Source organism: Delphinapterus leucas, chromosome 11, assembly GCF_059928025.1.
Source record: "Delphinapterus leucas isolate spDelLeu-1000000601 "Yukka" chromosome 11, BTC_Dleu_Yukka2, whole genome shotgun sequence".
Classification (NCBI taxonomy): Eukaryota; Metazoa; Chordata; class Mammalia; order Artiodactyla; family Monodontidae; genus Delphinapterus; species Delphinapterus leucas.
In genome coordinates, this window is record NC_143139.1 from 12799044 (window position 1) to 12820403 (window position 21360).

Sequence of the window (21360 nt, forward strand, 5' to 3'; positions counted from 1 at the left end):
CGCTGAGCCTGTGTGTCCGGAGCCTGTGCTCCGCAGCGGGAGAGGCCACAACAGTGAGAGGCCCATGTACGGCAAAAAAAAAAAATATATATATATATATATTTTTTTTTCTTTATATGTAATCTCCATAAATAATCTTTAAATAATCACAGATTTGTAATTTTCTTTGCAACGTTTATGCCTTATTGGGTTACCTAAACATCTAGTTCAATGCTGTATTGGAGTGATAGTGGTAATCATTCTTATTTTGTACCTGACCTAATAGAGAGTGATTAAGTGTTTCATCATTATGTGTGCTGCTTCTTTAAATATTCTATCAAGTTAAGGAGGGCCCTTTTAGTTCTGGTATCTAAGTTTTTATCATGAATGAATGCATATTAAATTCTGTCTAAAATTTTTTATACAATACAATGAAATACATATTGATATCATTTTTCTTTTTTAGTCTTTTAATGTGGTTAATCATATTAATTGAAGTAATGTCTTTTAATGTTAAACTGATTTTGAACGCCACACGATTGATCATGATAATAATACTCTTAGAACTCAGAATCCAAATGAGTAGGAACTATACATTCTTTAGAGACAAAGAAGTTTTCAGTTGTAAAACTTACCTACACACAACAAGCAACAAATGGACATATATTAATATTTTACTGACTAGCTCTAACTTGTGTCTTTATTTACCTCCATCAGTAATGCATCTATTTATTTAATAATCATTTGTTGAGCATTCACTAAATGTCATCCACTCTTCTGGTAGTAAGAGTACAAAGATGACAAAGACATAACCTTTCCCATTAAGGAGCTCATAATTTAAATGTGAATGGAGTGTGTGTGTGGGCTGGACCACAGGGTGAGGTTGGCACAGAGAGAACAAAAGATAATGGAAAACATATACAGTAAGTGCTCTACTACAGATGAATGAACAAAATGCTAAGGAAATAAAATGGGGAAGTACTTCAAGTGTTCCTTCAAGTAATTAGACTTGAATCTTCAATGAAGATACATGTTTGTCACCAAAAGATGATGCAGAAGAAAACACTGAGAGACTTTTGTGCGGATTAAATATGTGTTATATGCCAAGACATTATGGCCTGGGGGATAAAGCAGTGAATAGGCCACAAAAATCTCTGCTGTTTTCGATTGACTTTCTAACCAACATCAAAGGAAAGAAACAACTTGCCCAGAGAAAGGACCTTTCCTGCTCAGGACAGCTTTTGTATGAGCACTCCATCAACAGTTCTGGATGCCACACAACGCAGCGATATCCAAAGTGGGCAGCCTGCAGGAAGATAATACCAGCGTTTCTATTTATATTTAGTTTTTAGATTCTTCTAGTATTTCTATTTTTGTCTATGCACTAACATGAACGTAATTTACAAATTATTATCCATAGACTTGGAGTGCGGGCTCAAGTTTTATTGATGTGGGTATTTCATCCAAAAATTTGAGGACCACTGCTCTAGAGTCCTCCGAAGTCCTCAAAACAAAAAGTAATTTGAATTTAACTGTCTTGAAAGTTACTTAACGCTTCTAAAACACTAGCAATGGAGGAATGTTACACAGCATTAGGGGTGGCTGGGGAAAGTACTTTCTTAAAGGCCTTATAGACAATCCCGGAGGAGCTGCCTATATAATTGTTAATAAAGATTGAAAAAAAAGTTCTTAGTGTTTGCAGGTTTGGGCCGCCGCTGGGAACAACTCTGGTTGTTCAGCTTAAATGTTCTGATACTAAGCAGAGTCCAACTGGTTGGACTGCTCGGTGCGTAATCCACATGGGCCGCCAGGTTCAGGGTCTGAGCGGAGAAGGACCCGCTTTCGCCCCCCCCGCCCCGAACTGCGCCCGAGAACAGCAAGGCCGCGACCGGCCGCTCAAAGTTGCTCACCGGGACTTTTATCCAGAGCCTAAAGCGCTGCCAGACGCCGCACGTAGCGGGCGCAGGTCCAGCGTCACGTGTTCTACGAACGCTGATCTCGCGCTTGCGCGCTGCCGTCCTTCTGACTCCACTAAGCCTCTTCTACCTGGCGAACCCGCCTTCCCGCCGGATCGTCACTTCCGGCGTACGCTCTGCGTGATTGGTGTCGTCACTTCCTGCCTGTACCGGTGTAGACGGTGTGGGCCGTGGCCGCGGATTCTGCGGTTCTCCCCCTCCCCTACTCTCCTCCCTCCCTCCCTTTCCCTCCCTCGACGGCGGTCGCTCGTCCGTCGCAGACTCCCTGACCCGTCCCTAACCCCTTTCTGACCTCGGGCCCACCGGATTGGCCTTTTCCCGTTTCCCGGCCCAACCCCAGAGTCAGGGCGGGGGCCTTGAGGAGGCGGAGGCGGTGCCACGGAGGAGAGAAAAGACCAGACGACCCTCGGCTCCCCCGCCGGATCGCACGGCTCGCAGCCGCCATGGCGATGAGGCAGACGCCGCTCACCTGCTCGGGCCACACGCGGCCCGTGGTGGATCTGGCCTTCAGTGGCATCACGCCTTACGGCTATTTCCTGATCAGCGCTTGCAAAGGTGAGCAGGGCCGCTGATCGGGCCCCTGACGGCTGGGACTGGGCGGAAAGGGAGTGGGGGCCGGCACTCCCCTTTGCCGAGCGGACTGCGGCTCTCGCAGCCTTTGAGGTTAGGGTCCACGGTGGGCTGATGGGGAGAGGAGTAGTGTTAGGGTTTCCTCAGCTGACGCCGAGGGGCTTTGCTAAGTAATGCCCCTAACCAAGGTCTCTCATTTTAGCTTTATTGCTATTTCTGGAGAAGCTGAACTGTGCACTTGCTTAGACGCCCCGGCCAGCAGACACCGTAAATAATCTTTCAAGGATTCGGGGAATGCAGAAACTAGGCCAGGCCTTGTTTTACACCTTAGTTTACAAAGACTTGCTACTCCTGTTATCTCATAGGATACTGTTTGTTGTATGGAATTTTTCGTTTCCATTTTTCATTTTTCAAATGGAAGCTGAGACTTACTGTTAAGAAGTTTGTCCAAAATAAGACGCAAATGTAGATTGTTTTGATGCAGATCAGTAGTCTTCTCACCGAATTACAAATGCTTCCCAAAGAGAGTGTCCAGCTCGGTTCTTCAGTTAATTTATTTCTGGACGTTCCTTAGTGATCCCTGTGAGTGAGAATAGTTAGACAACAAAAGCAGGAGAGAAAAGACCAGACGACCCTCGGCTGGTCTTTTCAATATGATCATTTTATGTTTGAATCTTACATTTTAAGTAATCTAAACTTGTAAATCACATGTCTTCTTAAATATCTTTTAGATGGTAAACCTATGCTACGCCAGGGAGATACAGGAGACTGGATTGGAACATTTTTGGGTCATAAGGGTGCTGTTTGGGGTGCAACACTAAATAAGGACGCCACCAAAGCAGCTACAGCAGCTGCAGATTTCACAGCGTAAGTGCCGCCAAAAATGGCCACCTTTGGAGTTGTCTGTGGATTGTGTTCTGAAATGATCAAAACTTCAATCAAAGTTATTCATAGAATTCTCACTGCCTGCCATATAGAACACATAGTGTTTGATCTCACCAAAATTCCACCCTGATCCTGCCTGCTTCTTTCTCTTAAATAGTTCTCACAATGTTCAGAGACTTAAATGACTAAATTCTGCATGTCTGGATTGGGACCCAGGAATCTGCATTATTAACAGACACTTCAGATAATGAATGTTGATGGTCATGCTTCCAAATACTGCTCCACATGTGCTGGCTGAGTGGTATCATTAACTCCTATGACTTCCTAGTGCTTAATGACCCCACATTTTTAGCCCAATTTCACTCTCATTTTTGTTAGACATATTTAAAACTCCCCAACTCAACTATTTTTCATATTTTAAGTTTTTTAAGGCTGAAATCTAAATCATTCTTGATTTTTCCCTTCCATCTAGATTATCATCTTCTTTGTTGATTCTACCAGCAGAATGTTTCCTGACCACATTGTTTGTTATGCCTCGGCCACTGCCGTATTAGTTTAGGTCCCTAATACTTGTCCTTTCCCATCTGTTCATCCTCCCTGGTGCTGCCAGTTGTATTCGTGAACACAGATACAAATATCGTCATGTCAGTTCTCCATCTTATGATCTCTTGTCTTCCCTGTGCTTTGTCAGTGGTCCATGATGTTGGGTGTACATTAGAAGCTTTTAAAATACTCAGATGCATGTATCTAGAAATTCTGATTTAGTTGGTCTGGGGGTGCTGTCCCGAACATCAGTTCTTTTCCTTGAAGGTCTAGGTGATTCTGATGTGCAGCCTTTAACCACTGGCCTAAAGGTTAAATTTCACTTGTTGGCTCTTGAAAATTTGGTCTCATCCTAGTTCATCATTATCATCATCTGGCACTGCACACCGTATGCCCCACAGTCTAGTTATACTAATATTGCTGCCAGAATACACCCTACCTATTCTGATTTTTGGCGTTTGTGTATGTTATTAAAGTGATTTGCGGTGACCCACTTTCCCCATCTGAACATGTGTCATATATAACTTCGGTACCTCTAGTTCCTAATTGTGTTTGTGATTTAGCAGGCACTTAAATGCTTAAACTAAGGAAGGCAATGTCAAGGGCTGTTGCACATGTAATACTCTATTAAAAGATTTGAGGCTCTGGAGAGTAAAAGTGGTCTTGTTGATTTTTTTTTTTTTTTTTAACAGAATTTCACACTAGGGAGCAATTGTAAATGTGTTTGTTGCTCCTTTGTATTAAGCAAATTAAACATACAAAGTTTATTATGAAAAATGAAGGCAGATTGATTGAGTGGTGGATACATGACTGTATATTTGATGAAACCCGTAGACCTCTATATCTTGGAGTTAGTTTTACTATATGTAAGTTTTTAAAAATAAAATTTTTAAAATAAGGAGAGGGAGATATAATCCCATGCTTATGTGGGATTAAATTTGAGACCATGAGAGAGCAGTAAGAAAAGTTATAAATGTCAGTATGAACTTTTTTTCTGTGCCTTCAATGAATAGATGTTATTATGTTCATGAATAACCATTGTAAGGCTTTGCACGCTGCCCTATTGTGATTGTATGAAATTCTGATAAAATAAGGAACTGCTTGGTTTTATGTCAGTCCTGTAATGTCAACAGCTTCAGGTCAAATGTTGCTGTAGATGTCAGCATGTGTGCTTATAATGTGACAGAGACTCCTTTGATTGTTAATTATAGGAGGTGAAAAATAGGAAGTAAAAGTGATTCTCAGACGAGGAAGACTTGAGGAGTATTGGAAGGTGAAGGTGCCCATTCCTTCTTTTTGCTCACACTGTTCCCTGTGTTAAAACTTCTGGCTCTTACAGTACTTATTGACTTCAGTGTCATTGCTTTTTGAGGCCAGGGGCCATGTTTTATATTTTTTTGTATCCCTGGTTTGTTCAGTACTTTATGTTTGTCAAATAAATAACTTAAGGAATTTTTCTAAAGTAGAAGGATAAAGAATGGACGAATTATAGATCTTGGTTTTGCTTCTAAGACATTTGTGTCTGCCATGAGTTCAGCTTTTTTTTTTTTTCCCTTTAACTCCTCCAAAGTTTGTTTTTTGCTCAGTCCAGTAGGAGCATTGTCATTGGGAATGAATGTCATTGATTTTATAACAGAGATGGAAAATTGGAATTAAAAGCTCTAGATTTCAAATATTTGGTAAGTGGATTTTACAAATGTCATTATTGAAACTAGGTCCCAGTTTGGTGGTAAGTTAATAGTTAATAAAGTGGTATTTTAAGTTAAATATAATTAGGTAATAAATGTAACAAGATCTTAGACACTATAGACATTAGCATTAAAAGAGACAAGCTTTTGTTTTTTGTTTTTGTTTTGCGGTACGCGGGCCTCTCACTGTTGTGGCCTCTCCCATTGCGGAGCACAGGCTCTGGACGCGCAGGCTCAGCGGCCATGGCTCACGGGCCCAGCCGCTCCGCGGCATGTGGGATGTTCCCGGACCGGGGTACGAACCCGTGTCCCCTGCATCGGCAGGTGGACTCTCAACCACTGCGCCACCAGGGAAGCCGAAAAGCATTAATTTTAATGGGGCCATATTGTCTGTGTTTGAACCCAGGCTCCATCCTTTAATAGCTCTGTGACCTTGTGAACTTTATTTAATCTCTTTTTTTTTTTAGTTTCATCATCTATAAAAATGAGAATAGTAATAGTGCCTACCTCTGGTTGTGAATATTGAATAAGTTGATATGTTTCTAATATTTAGAATATTGCCTAAAATCTAATAACTATGTAAGTGTTACATGTGTAGGGTAACACTGGTAGCTACCACCCCTACTAGACCAAAATCATGTGTTATTTTGGAACTTCTGTGCTAAAGCCATGAAACCTTTCGGTTTCATGCAAGGAAGTTTGAGTAGATTTAAATACCAAGAGGGAATAGTTTTGGGTTTTTCCCCCCTCAGTTAAGGCTCTCAGGTGCCATCATACAGTGAGAAAGATGTAAGCATTTACATTAGCCAGGCCTGAGTTTATGTGCTAGCCATGCTGTGTATTTTCAGTTTGATCATGGGATGCTTCTTAAACTTCGGTTTTCACATCTGTAAAATGAGTGTAAGTCTGATTTTTGTGCAAATCAGAGAGATCTTTCTCCACTTACATGCCTGGAGTCTAGCATAGTGTCTGTTACATAGTAGGTACTTGGTTAATGGACGCTGAGTCTTACCCTTCAATTGCTCTGTGTCTGTCTGTGAGGTGTGGGAGTATGTGCATTCTTTGTTTATATTCTTCTCTTTTAATGACTTGTATGGGGTCTGCTGTTATGGAACTTGACCCAACTAAAGAGCTCCCCAGCTTACCTGATTAATCGTAGTTGGTATAAATTATTTTGGGGTGATTGTTTTTGTTCCCTCATTCTTAGGTTTCTCAGAAAATTCATTAATTTCATGTTTATCTAAAGGATAATTTTGTTCCTATTGTGGAGAAAATATATTCAGCAGAGCCGGTCCGTGGGTCAGTTTAGAATGTTAACTTGAGGTCATTCGGGCAGTCAAGTCAGCTGATGTGTACACTGTCCCTGAAACACCATCCTCTTTATGTCTTTTAATTCATAGAGCTAATGTTAGCACTACGTCTCCTGATCCTCTTCTCAGTCCCTCTACTGTCTTCATCTGGAGAGTGCCAAAAGTAGAGAAGATGCCTGTGCTCTGTCCAGAGAGCGCTTAAGTAGATCTAGTACAAGTGACTAGAACATGCTCTGTCGAGAGTGCCGAACTCAATTTTACTAGTGTTTCTAAATAGGAGGAAAACAACTAGATGCGTGGGGCTTCTGGATGATACTCCTGCAGTCACTCCAGTGCCTTCCTCCTCACCAGTGAATGGACATGGTCTAAGCAGCATACTAAGATTTTGAGGAGTTTGGGGAAGATGATTGAATATACTTGAAATTAGTATTTCTAAAGACATTGCCCGGAGTTCCTTTGAGGCATGGCATCATATGAACAGGATAGAGGTTTCAGGTACATTTGATGTTTTCTTCACTTTTGACACCTTCTGTTATTGCAGCAGTCTAATCTTTGTGAACTCTTATCACTGATTTCCCTGTGATTAAGAGTAAGCATATGTAAACAAAAGTAAAAGCAAAGCAAAGTTAAACACAGTAATCAGTATAAGCTGAGCTTTGTGGAAAAAACAGAAAGGAATGGTTAATGGAGGCGAGATAAATAGAAGGTTTAGTGAAAAGATACCATTTGTGATCAACCGAGGGTGAGTAGAACTGTGATAGCTGAGAATGTAAAATACATGCTTAATAGAACAATGTGAGCAGAGACAGAGGAGCCTGGAAGCAAATACATGGCTTGTTTGAGGAGTGGTCTATAATCTGGTGTGACTAGATTAGGAGAAATAATACAGAATGAGGTTGGGGAAGTAGGGTTGGACCAAGAGAGTTGAATTGGAAACGGGGGAGATTAGAACAGGTTTCCTGTGCAAAGAGAAATTAATATTTGAGAGTTTAGTAGCAGTACCACTCATAGTTGACATTGTTTCTCTCAGAACATATTTACTCAGCTACTCATGACTCAAGTATATAATTTGCAAGGTTTCTATTGTATCATCAGCATTTATTCCTGTTAGATGGTTCATGTTTCTTTACCGTTGCACATGCTATTAATGCTTATCTACAATGGCCTTTCCCTTTTTTTTCCCCTGGCATATTTCTACGTGCTCTTTAAGGCTACAGGTTTTGATGCTTAGAGTTTCTGGACTTTCTGGCCTAATTAGTGGTGTGTTTTTTGTGTTTCTATAGTCATGTGTGTTTGTCATTTAATTATATTTCTTAAATGTATTATTTAATGGATTTTTTTTTCATCTCAGCTAAAGCTAATGCTCTACTAAGGCAGGAACTTTCTTTGGGATCATTTTTTTTCTCCCTTTTGTGCCCTAGTACTGAGTCTAGAGTGACATACTTGATATATTTCTTGTGTGTTTAATGAATAAATGAAGAAAAGATACTCCTTGCTTTTCTCTGTTTTTCTTTCTCTACTATTTCATTGTTCACTTTTTTTCCTAAAAATAACTGTCAATTACATTAAAATGGAAATCTTTAGGGAGCGTAGCTTGTTCCTCATAACAGTTTCTTTTCCTGCGTGGAAAGTTTTCTTGTTTATTTTTCAATGACCTCTTCTGACCTAAAATGAATTGTTTTTTTTTCTTCTTCTTTACTGTTTAAGCTTTTTTATTTGGGGAACCCCTTACAGTATTTTTATGAACTATTATTTCATCATTATCCTCCAACATATACACAAACATACGTATGTGTGTGTAATCACATACATATTTTGGGTTGGGTTAGGGAAAATAATAGTTGAGAGATTTAAAATCTTCTCAACATTAGCATTATATAATCAAAGGCTGTTACTTTGTGTGGAAGTTAATTGGAGTAGGATTTGAGAATTTAAGAGTCAACTTTGAGGAAGAGATGGGGAGAATATTTTCTTCTCTACTGTCTTGTTTTAAAATTTCATGTAACTTCTGTCAAGGCTTTTCGTTCTCCTGTAAAATTCTTTTAAAGGACTTCTTGTTTTTCATTTCTTGTTTCTCATGTACACGAGAGTAAAGAATAGAGAAAAAATATTGGAAAGGTGAAACTGAACTGGTTAAAATGTTTACAGTCTTGCTAAAAGGATATTATGGCTACAGGCTAAAATGAAAGTAAGAATGGATTGCTTCATGAAACTTGTTTACTTAAAATTTGATATTTTCCATTGTCAAAATTAGATTGTTATATTGTTTTTACTTTATCATGTAGTTATATAACATTTCAAATATCTAACTTATTTGGTAATTAATTGTCAAAATTACCACATGTTTATCTTTTAATTTTACTTTTTATTTTTAGCAAAGTGTGGGATGCTGTCTCAGGAGATGAATTGATGACCCTGGCTCATAAACACATTGTCAAGACTGTGGATTTTACGCAGGTATCAGAAAATGTAATTTGTTTTAGGAAGTTAAATTGCTGTTATTATAGGATATGACAATGGTTTTATATTTGATTGGTTTGTATATTTGGTTTTCTGGGGGAATATTTGGTGTATATTGGCTTATATTTGATTTGACTGTAGATTAAACTGTACACCTTTACAGTTGACTCTTGAATAACACAGGTTTAAACTGTCTAGGTCCACTTAACATGGATCTTTTCACTGATAAATACTGCATACTGCAATATCACATGGTCCACAGTTGTGGAATCTGCACATGTGGAGGAACTGCATGTGGGAGGAACCACATGTATAGAGGGCTGACTATAACTTATACGTGGATTTCGACTGTGTGGAGGGTGGGTCCCGTGATCCCTTTGTTGTTCAACTCAATGAGTATTTCTTCTTAGTTGATCCTATGAGGCTTTTAAGAACCCTGGAACTCTTGTATCAATACTTCAACAATAGCAACAAACATCTGAAAAGCCCAAATAATGTTACCCAGCCACTTTCAAAAGGGAGAGGATAAATTTGAGATCATCACAAATGTACTCCTCAGTAGGCAGCCGGATCAGGGCCGACTAAGAGACGCCATGTGGAGGTGGTATGACATTTGAACTGGGAAGCTTACAGGGCTTTGGCTATTATGAGAAAGATAAATGCTCTGCAGTATTTTCTCAGGAGTAATTGGTCTGTATGCATCTCCTTGTGACATCTGTGAGCCTTATTTGGATTCTATTTGGTGTTGAAGAAGTTTCAAAGAGATGTAGCTTTTAAAATGGTTAATCTAGTAAGATCTTACTTATGTGTGTTTTCAGGATAGTAATTACTTGTTAACCGGGGGACAGGATAAACTGTTACGCATATATGACTTGAACAAACCTGAAGCAGGTAAGTGTAATTTATACGTATTTGTGGTTTTGTTTTCTTTTAATTTAAGTAACTTTTCCTGATTAAAGGAATTCATATTTAGTATTCAAATTAGGAAAATAAAGATAATCACAAAGAAAAAAATTAAAATATAGTCCATCATCCAGTATTATTAATTGCTGATAACGTCTTTAGCTTTTGGTTCATGTTTTTCCAGTTCTTTTTTTAATGCAGATATCTTTTGAAATATTGATTTATTTATTACATTGTGCTTGTATAGCCTTCCTACAATTTAAAAAATTATCATGGTAAATTTTTATTATGATACTGAGTCTAAAAAGGTGTGTAACAGTGTTAACTACCTTTTGGTTAGAAGGAGTGGTTATTATCTGTAGAAGGTGAGAAGGGTAAGAATTCTCAGTGTATACATACTTAGACTTTTGAACCACACTTTTGGGTATATTAGCTATTCAGAAGAATTTTAAGAATCTGTAATAATAGTTTTTTCATGTCTTTAAATATTCTGTTCATTCTTTCTAATGACTGTGTGGCTCTCTATTCTGTGGGTAAGTGAACTAGCCAATCTCCTATTATGGCTTATTTGGTTATTTACAGATTTTAAAGATTATAAGCAGTGTTGTGCTTAACATCCTTATAGTTGCATATACTTCCACAATTGTTTCTGTAGGATACCTACATAGAATAGAATTGTTGGGACAAAAAGGAGGTATGCTTGGAAGCCATTGATAGATACTACCAAAGGGCCCTCCAGTGAAGTATAAAAATGTATCTATAGCTAACCTGTTCTAGCAAACACTGATAACTAGCTTTATCTTTGCCAATTTAATAGAAGAGAAATGATTGTCTTGTTAATGTGCACTTGAAAAATTATTCATGAGATTAAAATACTGTTGAATACCATTTTAATGTACTTCTTCTTTTGTGAACCAAGCACCTGTACATCTTTTTATTACTCGTTTTAAAGTTTCTTTATTCTCAGTAGTCATTTGCTTTTAAATTTTGTCAGTAAGGTTTATGGTATGCACATTTTTAAAAATTGGGTGGTAAAACCTATCATTTCCTTTATGAATTCTCTCATTGCACAGAAATTGTAAGATATACCTTTTCTTCCCTAGTCAGATATTCACCTCTATTTTGTAGTATTTCAGTGCTGTTCTAGTCACATACTATGTATTTTAAAAGCTACCAAAATATGACAAAAAGAATTTTGTTTTATTTATTATATATTAGTTAGGGTCTTAAATTTTGTATCTTGGGTACTACTGTTTATTCATAAGTCAATAAACTTTTGAAGTTTGTAAGAAAGTCAAAGCTACATTGGAAATTAAACAGTTGTTCTTGAAATATCTTTTCTAAAAGTACTTCTAAGGTGAGGAAACAAACTACCTTTGTGGATTATTGTCCTTTGGCACCTGGTAATTTTTCTCTTCATTCTGTCTAATAACTTTATGCCAAAACATAGCAAACTACTCTGACCTCACTGAATCAGCGTATCTGTCTGACTCAGCAAGATAGTTCAGGGCTCAGGTAGACAACTTTCGTCATCTTTTACCTTTCTCAAAGCTGCCTTTTGAAAGTGGCTCTTCCACTGTCTTGCATTGGAAAGAAGAACAATTAACTGAGCTTTTACTGTCTGTCAGAAACCCAATTAGAAACTTTAGATGATGGCTGCTGTAACGTGTGCATGGTTTTCATCTGTGTCTTGGTAGCAGTGTCTGTCTGTGTTTTGCATTCAGCTCTTGCTATCCACTCAAACATCATGCAGCCAAAGAGTAAGTTGGGATCATAGTACTGGTGTAGTGTTGTCTCTTTGGACATATCCACCACTGGCCAGCCTCCAAATTCCCACACACAGAACTTTGGGAATAGAGATATTGTCGCTTGGGGGAATTTAATGTGAAATACCTCTAGTAACTCTGTATTTTTTTTTAAAAGGAAAAGAAAAAGGCAAAAAAAGAAGCTTTGAATGTATATTCTCATTTGATTCTTATACTCAAATCCAGGGTATAGTAACTATTGTTAATCCAGTTTCCAAGTGAAGAAATGTAGTCTTCAAAAGGTTGTGACTTGCCCAAAGTCAAAGTTGTGTTGAATGTTATTGCCTCCAACTTCTCCTTTTGCCCAGAGATAACAAGTGGTTTTGTTTTTGTTTTTTAAGTCTTTGGAAAGTCTCGAACAGAGACCGGTTCCCACCTTTTTGTTGCTTTTCTCTGCCAACAGTGACTTGGAAGAGGGTCCTAGCATTAGTGTTAGCACTAGAATTAGCTCAGGCTGTCTTGTTCCTGGGTCCATATTCTTATTAAATTATGCCACCTTAGTTATTCTTTTATTTCGCTGAAGTACAACAGTGCTTTCAAAAGCAGAAAAGTAAGCTGGAGGGGGTGGTGTATTCAGTCCCATCCACATGTATGGTTCTTGGGTTCCTTGTCACGCAGATAAGTTTTTGTTTCAGTGTGGAAAAACTAAATGTATCCTAGGTAAACATCAAGTTTAAATTGTGGTGGGCTTTGAAAAGTTGCAGTCTAATTTAAAACATAGTTTTTCTTTTCTTTTTACATAGTTGTTCAAATATTGCTTAGTTTTAAAAATCAAATATTAACAAATGTATTTTAAATTGTTTTATCTTAAGACCCTAAGGAAATCAGTGGTCATACCTCTGGTATTAAAAAGGCTCTATGGTGCAGTGAGGATAAACAGATCCTTTCAGCTGATGATAAAACTGTTCGGTAAGTAATTTTTCTTTAATAATTTAAAGTTTGAAAAATATTTGACCTTAGAGCTTATATTTGAAAGTTTTTTATAACTACTATGTAGGAAGAATTGTGTCTGAACATTACAACTTTGGCTGCGCAGGGGTCAGATTTTTCTGAAGCTATCCATTTACTGTTATAAACATAGAGCAGAATTCACAAGACCATTAAGACTACTGACACCTTTATACGCAGATGCTCTTAACCCGGGTCAGTGGGCAGGCTGGCCATAGGGTGTCAGTAAACCCCTGAAATTCTGTACACAGTTTTGTGAGCTGACACCTAATGTATTTTTCTGTGGAAAGATAACTATCAGACTCACAAAAATCAAGTGTAAGAACCATTATTTAGAGCAACGCTGAAATTGATTAGATTAGGAGTGTCCTAATAGCACAGTTTTGCTGAATCATTTGGGAAGTATATTTAAGGTATTAGTTTTGATTTCATCGACAAGCTACCAAATAATTTGATGTTTTATAGGATCCCAAAATTTCTCAGTATCATCTGTAATTTATGAGTTGGAGTAGAGGTTGTTTTACAATTGTGGTTATTTCATTGGTTAACCTGCAGGTGTAATTTAAGCTGTAAGCGTTTTTCTTAAATGAGTAAATACCTCCTTACTGTCCTCTTTTTCTTTTTTTTCTTCAGCCTTTGGGATCATGCTACTATGACAGAAGTGAAATCTCTAAATTTTAATATGTCTGTTAGCAGTATGGAATATATTCCTGAGGGAGAGATATTGGTAATAACTTATGGACGATCTATTGCTTTTCATAGTGCAGTAAGGTATGTCTAAGAAATACCTTCATTTTCTTTTCTGGTAATACAGGGGCAGTTTCAGGTACTTAAAAATTGGAAGGCATATGCTAAGGTATTTAACTGTTTTAAAGGCAAATTTTGGCCTATATTATGTAATATGGAGGGAAGTGTTTCCATACCCAATAATAATGAGTTTTTTAAGAATTTGGTATACTTTAATCAGAGGAATTAATCAAATTAATTTCCAGATATTTAGGACATTTATTGGTAAAATTCACCAATTTTTAATCAGTATTTTTCTTAAAAGGATCACTAGACTGGTGCTGTAGTTTATATTGTTCATTACTCTGTAAAACCTCTGTGATCTTGATTCTGCTATTTATTTCACTTTAAAATTTCAGAGAAACTAGTGATTTTTTTTTCTGCTTCCAAGTATGGTATAGACCTAATGATTTTTTAAAAAACAGACAATTTTTGTGACTGTAAATGTATTAAATGCTGATGTTGAAAATTTAGAAAATATAATTTTTAAAAACCTACAATCGTACAGCCAGAAGGTTCGTGATAGCTATATTTTTTGCTAGTCTTTTTTCTTCGTGTGTGTGTGTGTATTACTGTGGGTTTTTTCTTTAGTTACTAGTACCCTAATGAATATAACTTTTATTTTTTATATTTTTTGCTGTACGCGGGCCTCTCACTGTTGTGGCCTCTCCCGTTGCGGAGCACAGGCTCCGGACGCGCAGGCTCAGCGGCCATGGCTCATGGGCCCAGCCGCTCTGTGGCATGTGGGATCTTCCTGGACCGGGGCACGAACCCGTGTCCCCTGCATCGGCAGGTGGACTCTTAACCACTGCGCCACCAGGGAAGCCCTATTTTTTTAATTCTAAAATACTCTTAGCCATTAAAATTCTTTGCAAACAGTTTTACTAGGTGTTTTGCATCATAGGTTATACTAAATCATGTATCAGTTCCCCTGTTTTAACACTGCAGTGAGATTTGTGGTTCATCTCTTGAATGTTTCTTTACAAGAGAATCCTGTAAGTAGAATCATCAGTTCAGAGGTTAGGAATGTCATGGCCAGAGCAGTCTGCAGCCTGCGTGCTGCTTTGTCACCTGCCCCACCCTGCCTGCCACGGCCGTGGGTGAGTGCCTTCCACACGCTGTGCAATCTGCTCTCCAGTGGGTAGATTCACAGAGAAACATGACAGCAGAAAATGGTGTTGGAACAGTGGGGATCAGCAGTTTTTCACAGGAAGCTTTGGGAGATGTTGTTTAGTGTAGTCTGCCTGAAGTTGGAACAAGGTTGAACAAACAAGATGAGTTTGGTGCTTTGGAAAGTGTGAAAACTGCTAGTGAACTCTGTTCTCCTCTATCAGGAGAAGTAAGTGAAATTAATGAAGCCCCTGCAGAAAAGCCAGGACTTGTCAATAAATCTTGTTGTGAAGATCAAGACGACACTGTAAACCCTTCAGAATTAGATGAACTAATGGGTGAAGAAGCATGTGAGAAATACATAAAATCTATTGAGGAGTGAAAATGGAACCCCTAAATAAACTAGTTTGAAACAAAACAAAGGGTGGCAATGTGTTTAAAGTTCTTAGGAAACATGCCACTTACTTGATTTCCATAAGGAATATACCACATTATACTCTGACCAGCAGTCCTAACCTTTCCTCTAAAGGGCCATCTGCAGAGCTAAGCTTCACTGAATGGCAGAAGGAAAGAGAAGGCAGTCATAATGGACATGAGCAATTAAGAATGTAAAAGAGTTCATACACACTCAGTGAATTGATAATAATAGTAATGTTATTGATAATAATAACGTTATTGCTCAGAACCATTAAATGGTACAACTACGTTCATTGTTTCTGGATTTGGGCAGCGTGCAGCCCTGCTGTAGAACGTTGCCTGAAATGGTGGTGGTGGAGGTTTGCTGGCCTGTTAATATATTCTAACATTTAAGTCAGAAAGTTGCTATTCAGTGATCCTGCATAAGTCAGCTTTAATTTTCATGCTTTGTAGTGTGTGATGTGGGAATAGGATAGCAACATTTCAGAGTTGAAATACTCTAACGTTGTGTGTTGGAAACCTTTCAGGATTTTTAGGGTTAGACTGGAAAAGGGCCGATGTCCAAACTCATTGATATTCAGGTGATGCTACTGTTTTGCATTGATTTTTGTTATGTAGCTGTAGTCTCGGATTTAGTTATTGTTTTATAGCCTGATAGTTAAAAACGGATCCATTTTTAGCAGTTCTGTATTTCACAGTATTAAAGGTTTTTCCTGTTGCAGAAACTTATAAATTCTCAGCAGTTGAAAATAATATACAAATAATCCTTTATATTAATTACTTACTGTAAAAACTTTTCTGTTTACAAAGATAATACATGCTTGTCCTAGAAAAATTAGACAATGCAGAATTAAATTTTTTTCAAAGCAAAAATCCCAGTATATTAGCCATACTGTTTTAATTAGCCAGCCCAGTCATTTTCAGGAAGGCATTCACTGCACAAAGTGTGGATATCCCTCTGTGGAAGTATCTTTGTATTTTGCAGATGAACTTCACTTGGGCATAGTATCCTTCTGAATTTTTTATTTTTTTGCTAATATTATTTAGAGGGGTTTTTAAAGGTGTTTTTACTCTTTTTTTTTTAAATTGAAGTGTAGTTGATTTACAAGGTTGCGTTAATTTCTGCTGTATAGCAAAGCGATTCAGTTATACATACACATACATTCTTTCTTTATATTCTTTTCCATGATGGTTTATCACAGAATATTGAATATAGTCCCCTGTGCTCTACAGTAGGACCTTGTTGCTGTCCATTCTCTATATAATAATTTGCATCTGCTAATCCCAGACTCCCACTCCATCCCTTCCTCCCCGCCCCACAGCCACCAGTCTGTGTTGTGTCTGTGAGTCTGTTTCTGTTTCGTAATTTCATTTGTGTCATATTGTAGATTCCATATGTAAGCGATATCATATGGTATTTGTCTTTCTCTTTCTGACTTACTTAGCATGATAATCTCTAGGTCCATCCATGTAGCTGCAAATAGCATCATTTCATTCTTTTATATGGCTGAGTAGTATTCCACTGTATATATGTACCACATCTTCTTTATCCATTCATCTGTCGATGGGCATTTAGGTTGTTTCCATGTCTTGGCTATTGTGACTAGTGCTGCTATGAACATAGGGGTGCATGTAGCTTTCTGAATTATAGTTTTGTCTGGATATATGCCCAGGAGTGAGATTGCTAGATCATATGGCAACTGTATTTTTAGTTTTTTAAGGAATCTCCACACTGTTTTCCATAGTGACTGCACCAAGTTACATTCCCACCAACAGTGTAGGAGAGTTCCCTTTTTTGCACACCTAGAGGGGTTTTTTTTTAACATCACTGTGTTTGACTAAATGAATATTGGATTATTCCTTGAGTTTCAGAGTTTAGGAACAGTTTAAATGTATAATTGTTTCCTTATTTATTAAATAATAAAAATTTATAAAATCTAAATTTTTTTTCTAGTTTGGACCCAATTAAGTCTTTTGAAGCTCCTGCAACCATCAATTCTGCATCTCTTCATCCTGAGAAAGAATTTCTTGTTGCAGGGGGTGAAGATTTTAAACTTTATAAGTATGATTATAATAGTGGAGAAGAATTAGGTGAGTTGTCCTCTTTTTCTTAAAATGTAGGTACCTTGATGAAATGTTATGTTTCAGTGATTAACACCTCAGCCAGTTTTTTAGCTGCTACTTTGCTTTTAGCTGTCTTGCTTTACCGTCCAATGAACTTAAACTTGTTAGAATTATACACAAAGAATAAAAGACAATTTTATGTTTTGTTTCTTTGGGAAAACTGATGGATTTGGGTTGGGTAAATCAAACCTTGGTGAATAGACTAAATAGAATCTATTTTAATTGTTTATGGTTCATCCTTTGTTGCTTGAATGTAAGTGACTTTTAAAATTTTATTTATTTTTGGCTGCATTGGGTCTTCGTTGCTGTGTGTGGGCTTTCTCTAGTTGCGGTGAGCAGGGGCTACTCTTCGTTGTGGTGTGCGGCCTTCTCATTGCGGTGGCTTTTCTTGTTGCGGAGCACGGGCTCAGTAGTTGCAGCGTGTGGGCTCTAGGGCACGCAGGCTTCAGTAGTTGTGGCACTTGAGCTCAGTAGTTGTGGCTCATGGCTCTAGAGTGCAGGCTCAGTAGTTGTGGTGCACAGGCTTAGTTGCTCCACAGCATGTGTGATCTCCCAGACCAGGGATTGAACCCCTGTCCCCTGCATTGCTAGGCGGATTCTTAACCACTGCGCCACCAGGGAAGTCCCTATAAGTGACGTTGAAATAAGAGATTCTTTTCCATTGTTTTTATTTAATGTCACTTTTCAAAGTTTTAGAATGTTTTGGCCACATGTTGTATGCTCTGAAAAAGAGAAGTAAATTATTTGCTTGGTATCTGAGGTCACAGTTAGTGAATACTGAACCTTGGACCCAGACATTCTTATTCCAAAATCTCATATTCTTTCTATTCTCATGATAATTTTTTACACTTATGGTAACATGATCATTATATTCTCTGGGGGAAGCTAGTGTGTGAGTGTCCTTGAGTTGAATAGACATGGAGACAGAACAGGGTCACTTGTCTAGTAAACAGCTTTGAAAACTGATAAGGTGATAAGGCATTAGAAAGTAAATGAGAAAAGTTCATAACTAAGGATGTGCCTTAAACAGAACAACACCACTACTAATCTGTACATTTTCTCTTTAAACTCCATATAGGATCAGCATTGATCCTGTATCTTCATGTTCTTTGTGACAGAACGACTAGTGCACTCTAGGTAGATGGCTGGGAAATGAAGAGGCAGAGTGTGTAAAAGAGCTCCATCTGGTGGCTCTCTATAGTCATAATAAGAATTGGTTCCCTAGTAAACAGACAGTGAGTTTGGGATTTGGAAATGGGGATTGAATTCACAGACTTTAGATCTGCTTTCTGTAGATTTTAGAGGGGTTTTCATTCACTCCCTTTCTTTATTTTTATTGGGACATGACGCCTCAGTTTTTTGTATTTTCTTTTTTTAGAGACAGTCTGAAACCATAGTGTGTGCCAGGATTGCAAAGGAGTAATCTTACAGAGATATGGTAGACATGATGAACCAGTTTGTGATGAGAATCACTTTATTTTTAATTAGGTATAGTTCTTTGACTTTGCCCTCATGAATTTCACATCTTCCCAATAATGTAGACAATATTTTCTCTAGTGTATCAATACTTAAATGTCATGTTTAAGTATTAAATTATCTAAAAGCCCTTCTCTTCTTTTTCAGAATCCTACAAAGGACACTTTGGTCCCATTCACTGTGTGAGGTTTAGTCCTGATGGAGAACTCTATGCTAGTGGTTCTGAAGATGGAACATTGAGACTATGGCAGACTGTGGTAGGAAAAACGTACGGCCTTTGGAAGTGTGTGCTTCCTGGTAAGAATTTTTATTCATGATTTTGTATCATTTTGCATTGTTAATTTTTTCAGTATTTCTGTCTTTATAGATTTTAAAGTATATAATATGGTTACAGCAAGGAGAAGCCCATGACTAATAAATCATCCACTGTGTTCTTTGGTTTAAATTTTTTTGTTGTACAATATATTCTGTTCCTAAATTTTTACCCTAGATCATTTGGTGAATGGAATACTCCTAATTCAAAATTTGCTAGAGGACAGTATAAAGAACTTATAAGTAAATATATTTAATCTCTGAATAATACTCCTTAGTGATTCTTACTAGTAAAGTAGACCTGTTTTTTAATAAAAATACTTAGTTAATGATCGCAGACTAGTTGTAGTATGGATTTAAAAGTATGAATCTAAAAGACATACTTTTTTAGAACCACAATTATTAAGAAAGCTGTTCCTCTTATGTTTTGTAGCTCATCGCTTGGCATAGTCTCGGTGTACTCTTCTTGCTTGTTAAATGCTAGAAATTGCTAGTGATATTATAATTCACATAATCATCATTGCTTTTATTTTCATAGAAGAAGATAGTGGTGAGCTGGCAAAGCCAAAGATCAGTTTTCCAGAGACAGCGGAAGAGGAGCTAGAAGAAATTGCTTCAGAGAATTCAGATTCCATCTATAGTTCAACTCCTGAGGTTAAGGCCTGAGCATCAGGCAGATGTACACAACTTATGGACTAAAACAAACAGAGAAAAGCATCAGCCTCCAGAGTTACTCTCTGCTTAAGGCAAACATGAGCAGTAAATAATGAGGAATATGAATTAGCTCCAGTGCTGGAACTAACCAACTTGGTGATACCTGTAAGTGAAAACACAAGAGTATCAGCTGAAGGCGGATGGAGTGATACTCTTGTAGTACGATAGTCTGTTGTCTTTTTCATGAATATGTGCAAACCAACATCCAATTTCTCTTACTACAGGTAGATTTCTTGTAGCTGTTTATGTTATTACGAAGAGGGAAAATATATTGACCTATTTTTCTGACTTTTCCCTTAAAGCAGAAAGCCATTTTTTTTTTGCTTTAGTTATAAAGAAGAGGGGGAATACATGATAAAGTAACTGGTTTGATTTCTCTTTCATTGTACACTGCTTCTGAACATCTAATTGTTTTTAGTTGTCTAAATAAAATGCCTCTAAAACAAAACTGTGTTTGTTTCTTGGGAAGCATTGATAGGTTTGAGTTTTATAAATGGAAATTGCCAGAAAGTTTTTTTACGTCATAACTATATTGAAAGACAACCTGGTTAAAGATTCTGTAGTGAACATAAATTGTTTCCTGATTTTGAAATTCAGTTACTTGTACTGGATTTTTGAAATTTTTATGTGCTTTGGTAGGGTTGTATATACCTTTCTTCCTCCTAGACTGGATAGGGGTACTTGACCTGCCTTTTAAAAAAAACTTTCAGAATAATGACTTATTTAAATGATACTTGCTGGTTAAAAGAGAAAAAAAAAAAAGCAATTCAGAAATAGCAGAGGGCTTCCCTGGTGGCGCAGTGGTTGAGAGTCCGCCTGCCGATGCAGGGGACGCGGGTTCGTGCCCCGGTCCGGGAAGATCCCACATGCCGCGGAGCGGCTGGGCCCGTGAGCCATGGCCGCTGGGCCTGCGCATCGAGCCTGTGCTCCGCAACAGGAGAGGCTGCAGCGGTGAGAGGCCCGTGTAACGCAAAAAAAAGAAAAGAAATAGCAGAAAGATATCAGAAAAATCACTCAAAATCCCACTACCCCCAAAAAAATTCTGTTAAAATTGAGTGAACATTAACACACATGAGTGTACCTCTGAATGTGTATATGCAGATAGATAGGAAAGATTTTATAAAAATGGGGTAATTGTAGACCTGCAATGTTTGTTTTACTTTATCCTTTTAAGTTCAGGTGGTATTCAGAAAGCCTTTTTTTTTTTTTTTACCTTTTAATAAAATGAATCAACTGAGTTTAGATTTGTGACACATTTATTTTTTAATATGGAAGGAATATTGAACTAGTAGTTTGTAAATACTTTAGAGAAATAAATAACATCTCTGCCAAATTGCTTTTTCCCTATCTTGTG

At 37.6% G+C, this 21360-nt stretch overlaps 1 protein-coding gene, 1 non-coding gene and 1 pseudogene across 4 annotated transcripts; all 3 read left to right on the forward strand.

Annotated features, from left to right (window-relative positions):
• Window positions 1-2074: 2074 nt before the first annotated feature.
• LOC111176806 (serine-threonine kinase receptor-associated protein) lies at window positions 2075-20994 on the forward strand. 3 transcript variants are annotated; one of them, XM_022577676.3, is made up of 9 exons: window positions 2076-2510; window positions 3257-3392; window positions 9327-9408; window positions 10230-10302; window positions 12932-13028; window positions 13701-13838; window positions 17335-17471; window positions 19128-19277; window positions 19834-20994. In XM_022577676.3, exons 1-9 carry the CDS (start codon window positions 2399-2401, stop codon window positions 19956-19958), a joined length of 1050 nt encoding a protein of 349 aa, XP_022433384.1. In that variant the 5' UTR covers window positions 2076-2398; the 3' UTR covers window positions 19959-20994. The 3 variants fall into 3 exon arrangements, with proteins under 3 accessions (XP_089776480.1, XP_022433384.1, XP_022433383.1); XM_022577675.3 differs by having other exon boundaries at window positions 2077-2510; window positions 19831-20994; XM_089920354.1 differs by lacking the exon at window positions 13701-13838 and having other exon boundaries at window positions 2075-2510; window positions 19831-20994.
• Window positions 11973-12157, forward strand: LOC115802891 (small nucleolar RNA SNORA23). Its single transcript, XR_004023469.2, has one exon. It is a non-coding gene; the product is annotated as a small nucleolar RNA SNORA23 (small nucleolar RNA).
• On the forward strand, window positions 13846-17328 carry LOC111176807 (glycine cleavage system H protein, mitochondrial pseudogene; annotated as a pseudogene).
• Window positions 20995-21360: the final 366 nt, after the last annotated feature.

Bases quoted from the DNA above. Each gene is read 5' to 3' on its own strand.
- LOC111176806 (XM_022577675.3), top strand. From the start codon at position 2,399: ATGGCGATGAGGCAGACGCCGCTCACCTGCTCGGGCCACACGCGGCCC. The intron at 13,029-13,700 runs GTAAGTAATTTT...TTTTTTCTTCAG, and splicing joins GCTGATGATAAAACTGTTCG to CCTTTGGGATCATGCTACTA. The intron at 13,839-17,334 runs GTATGTCTAAGA...TTTTTTTTCTAG, and splicing joins GCTTTTCATAGTGCAGTAAG to TTTGGACCCAATTAAGTCTT.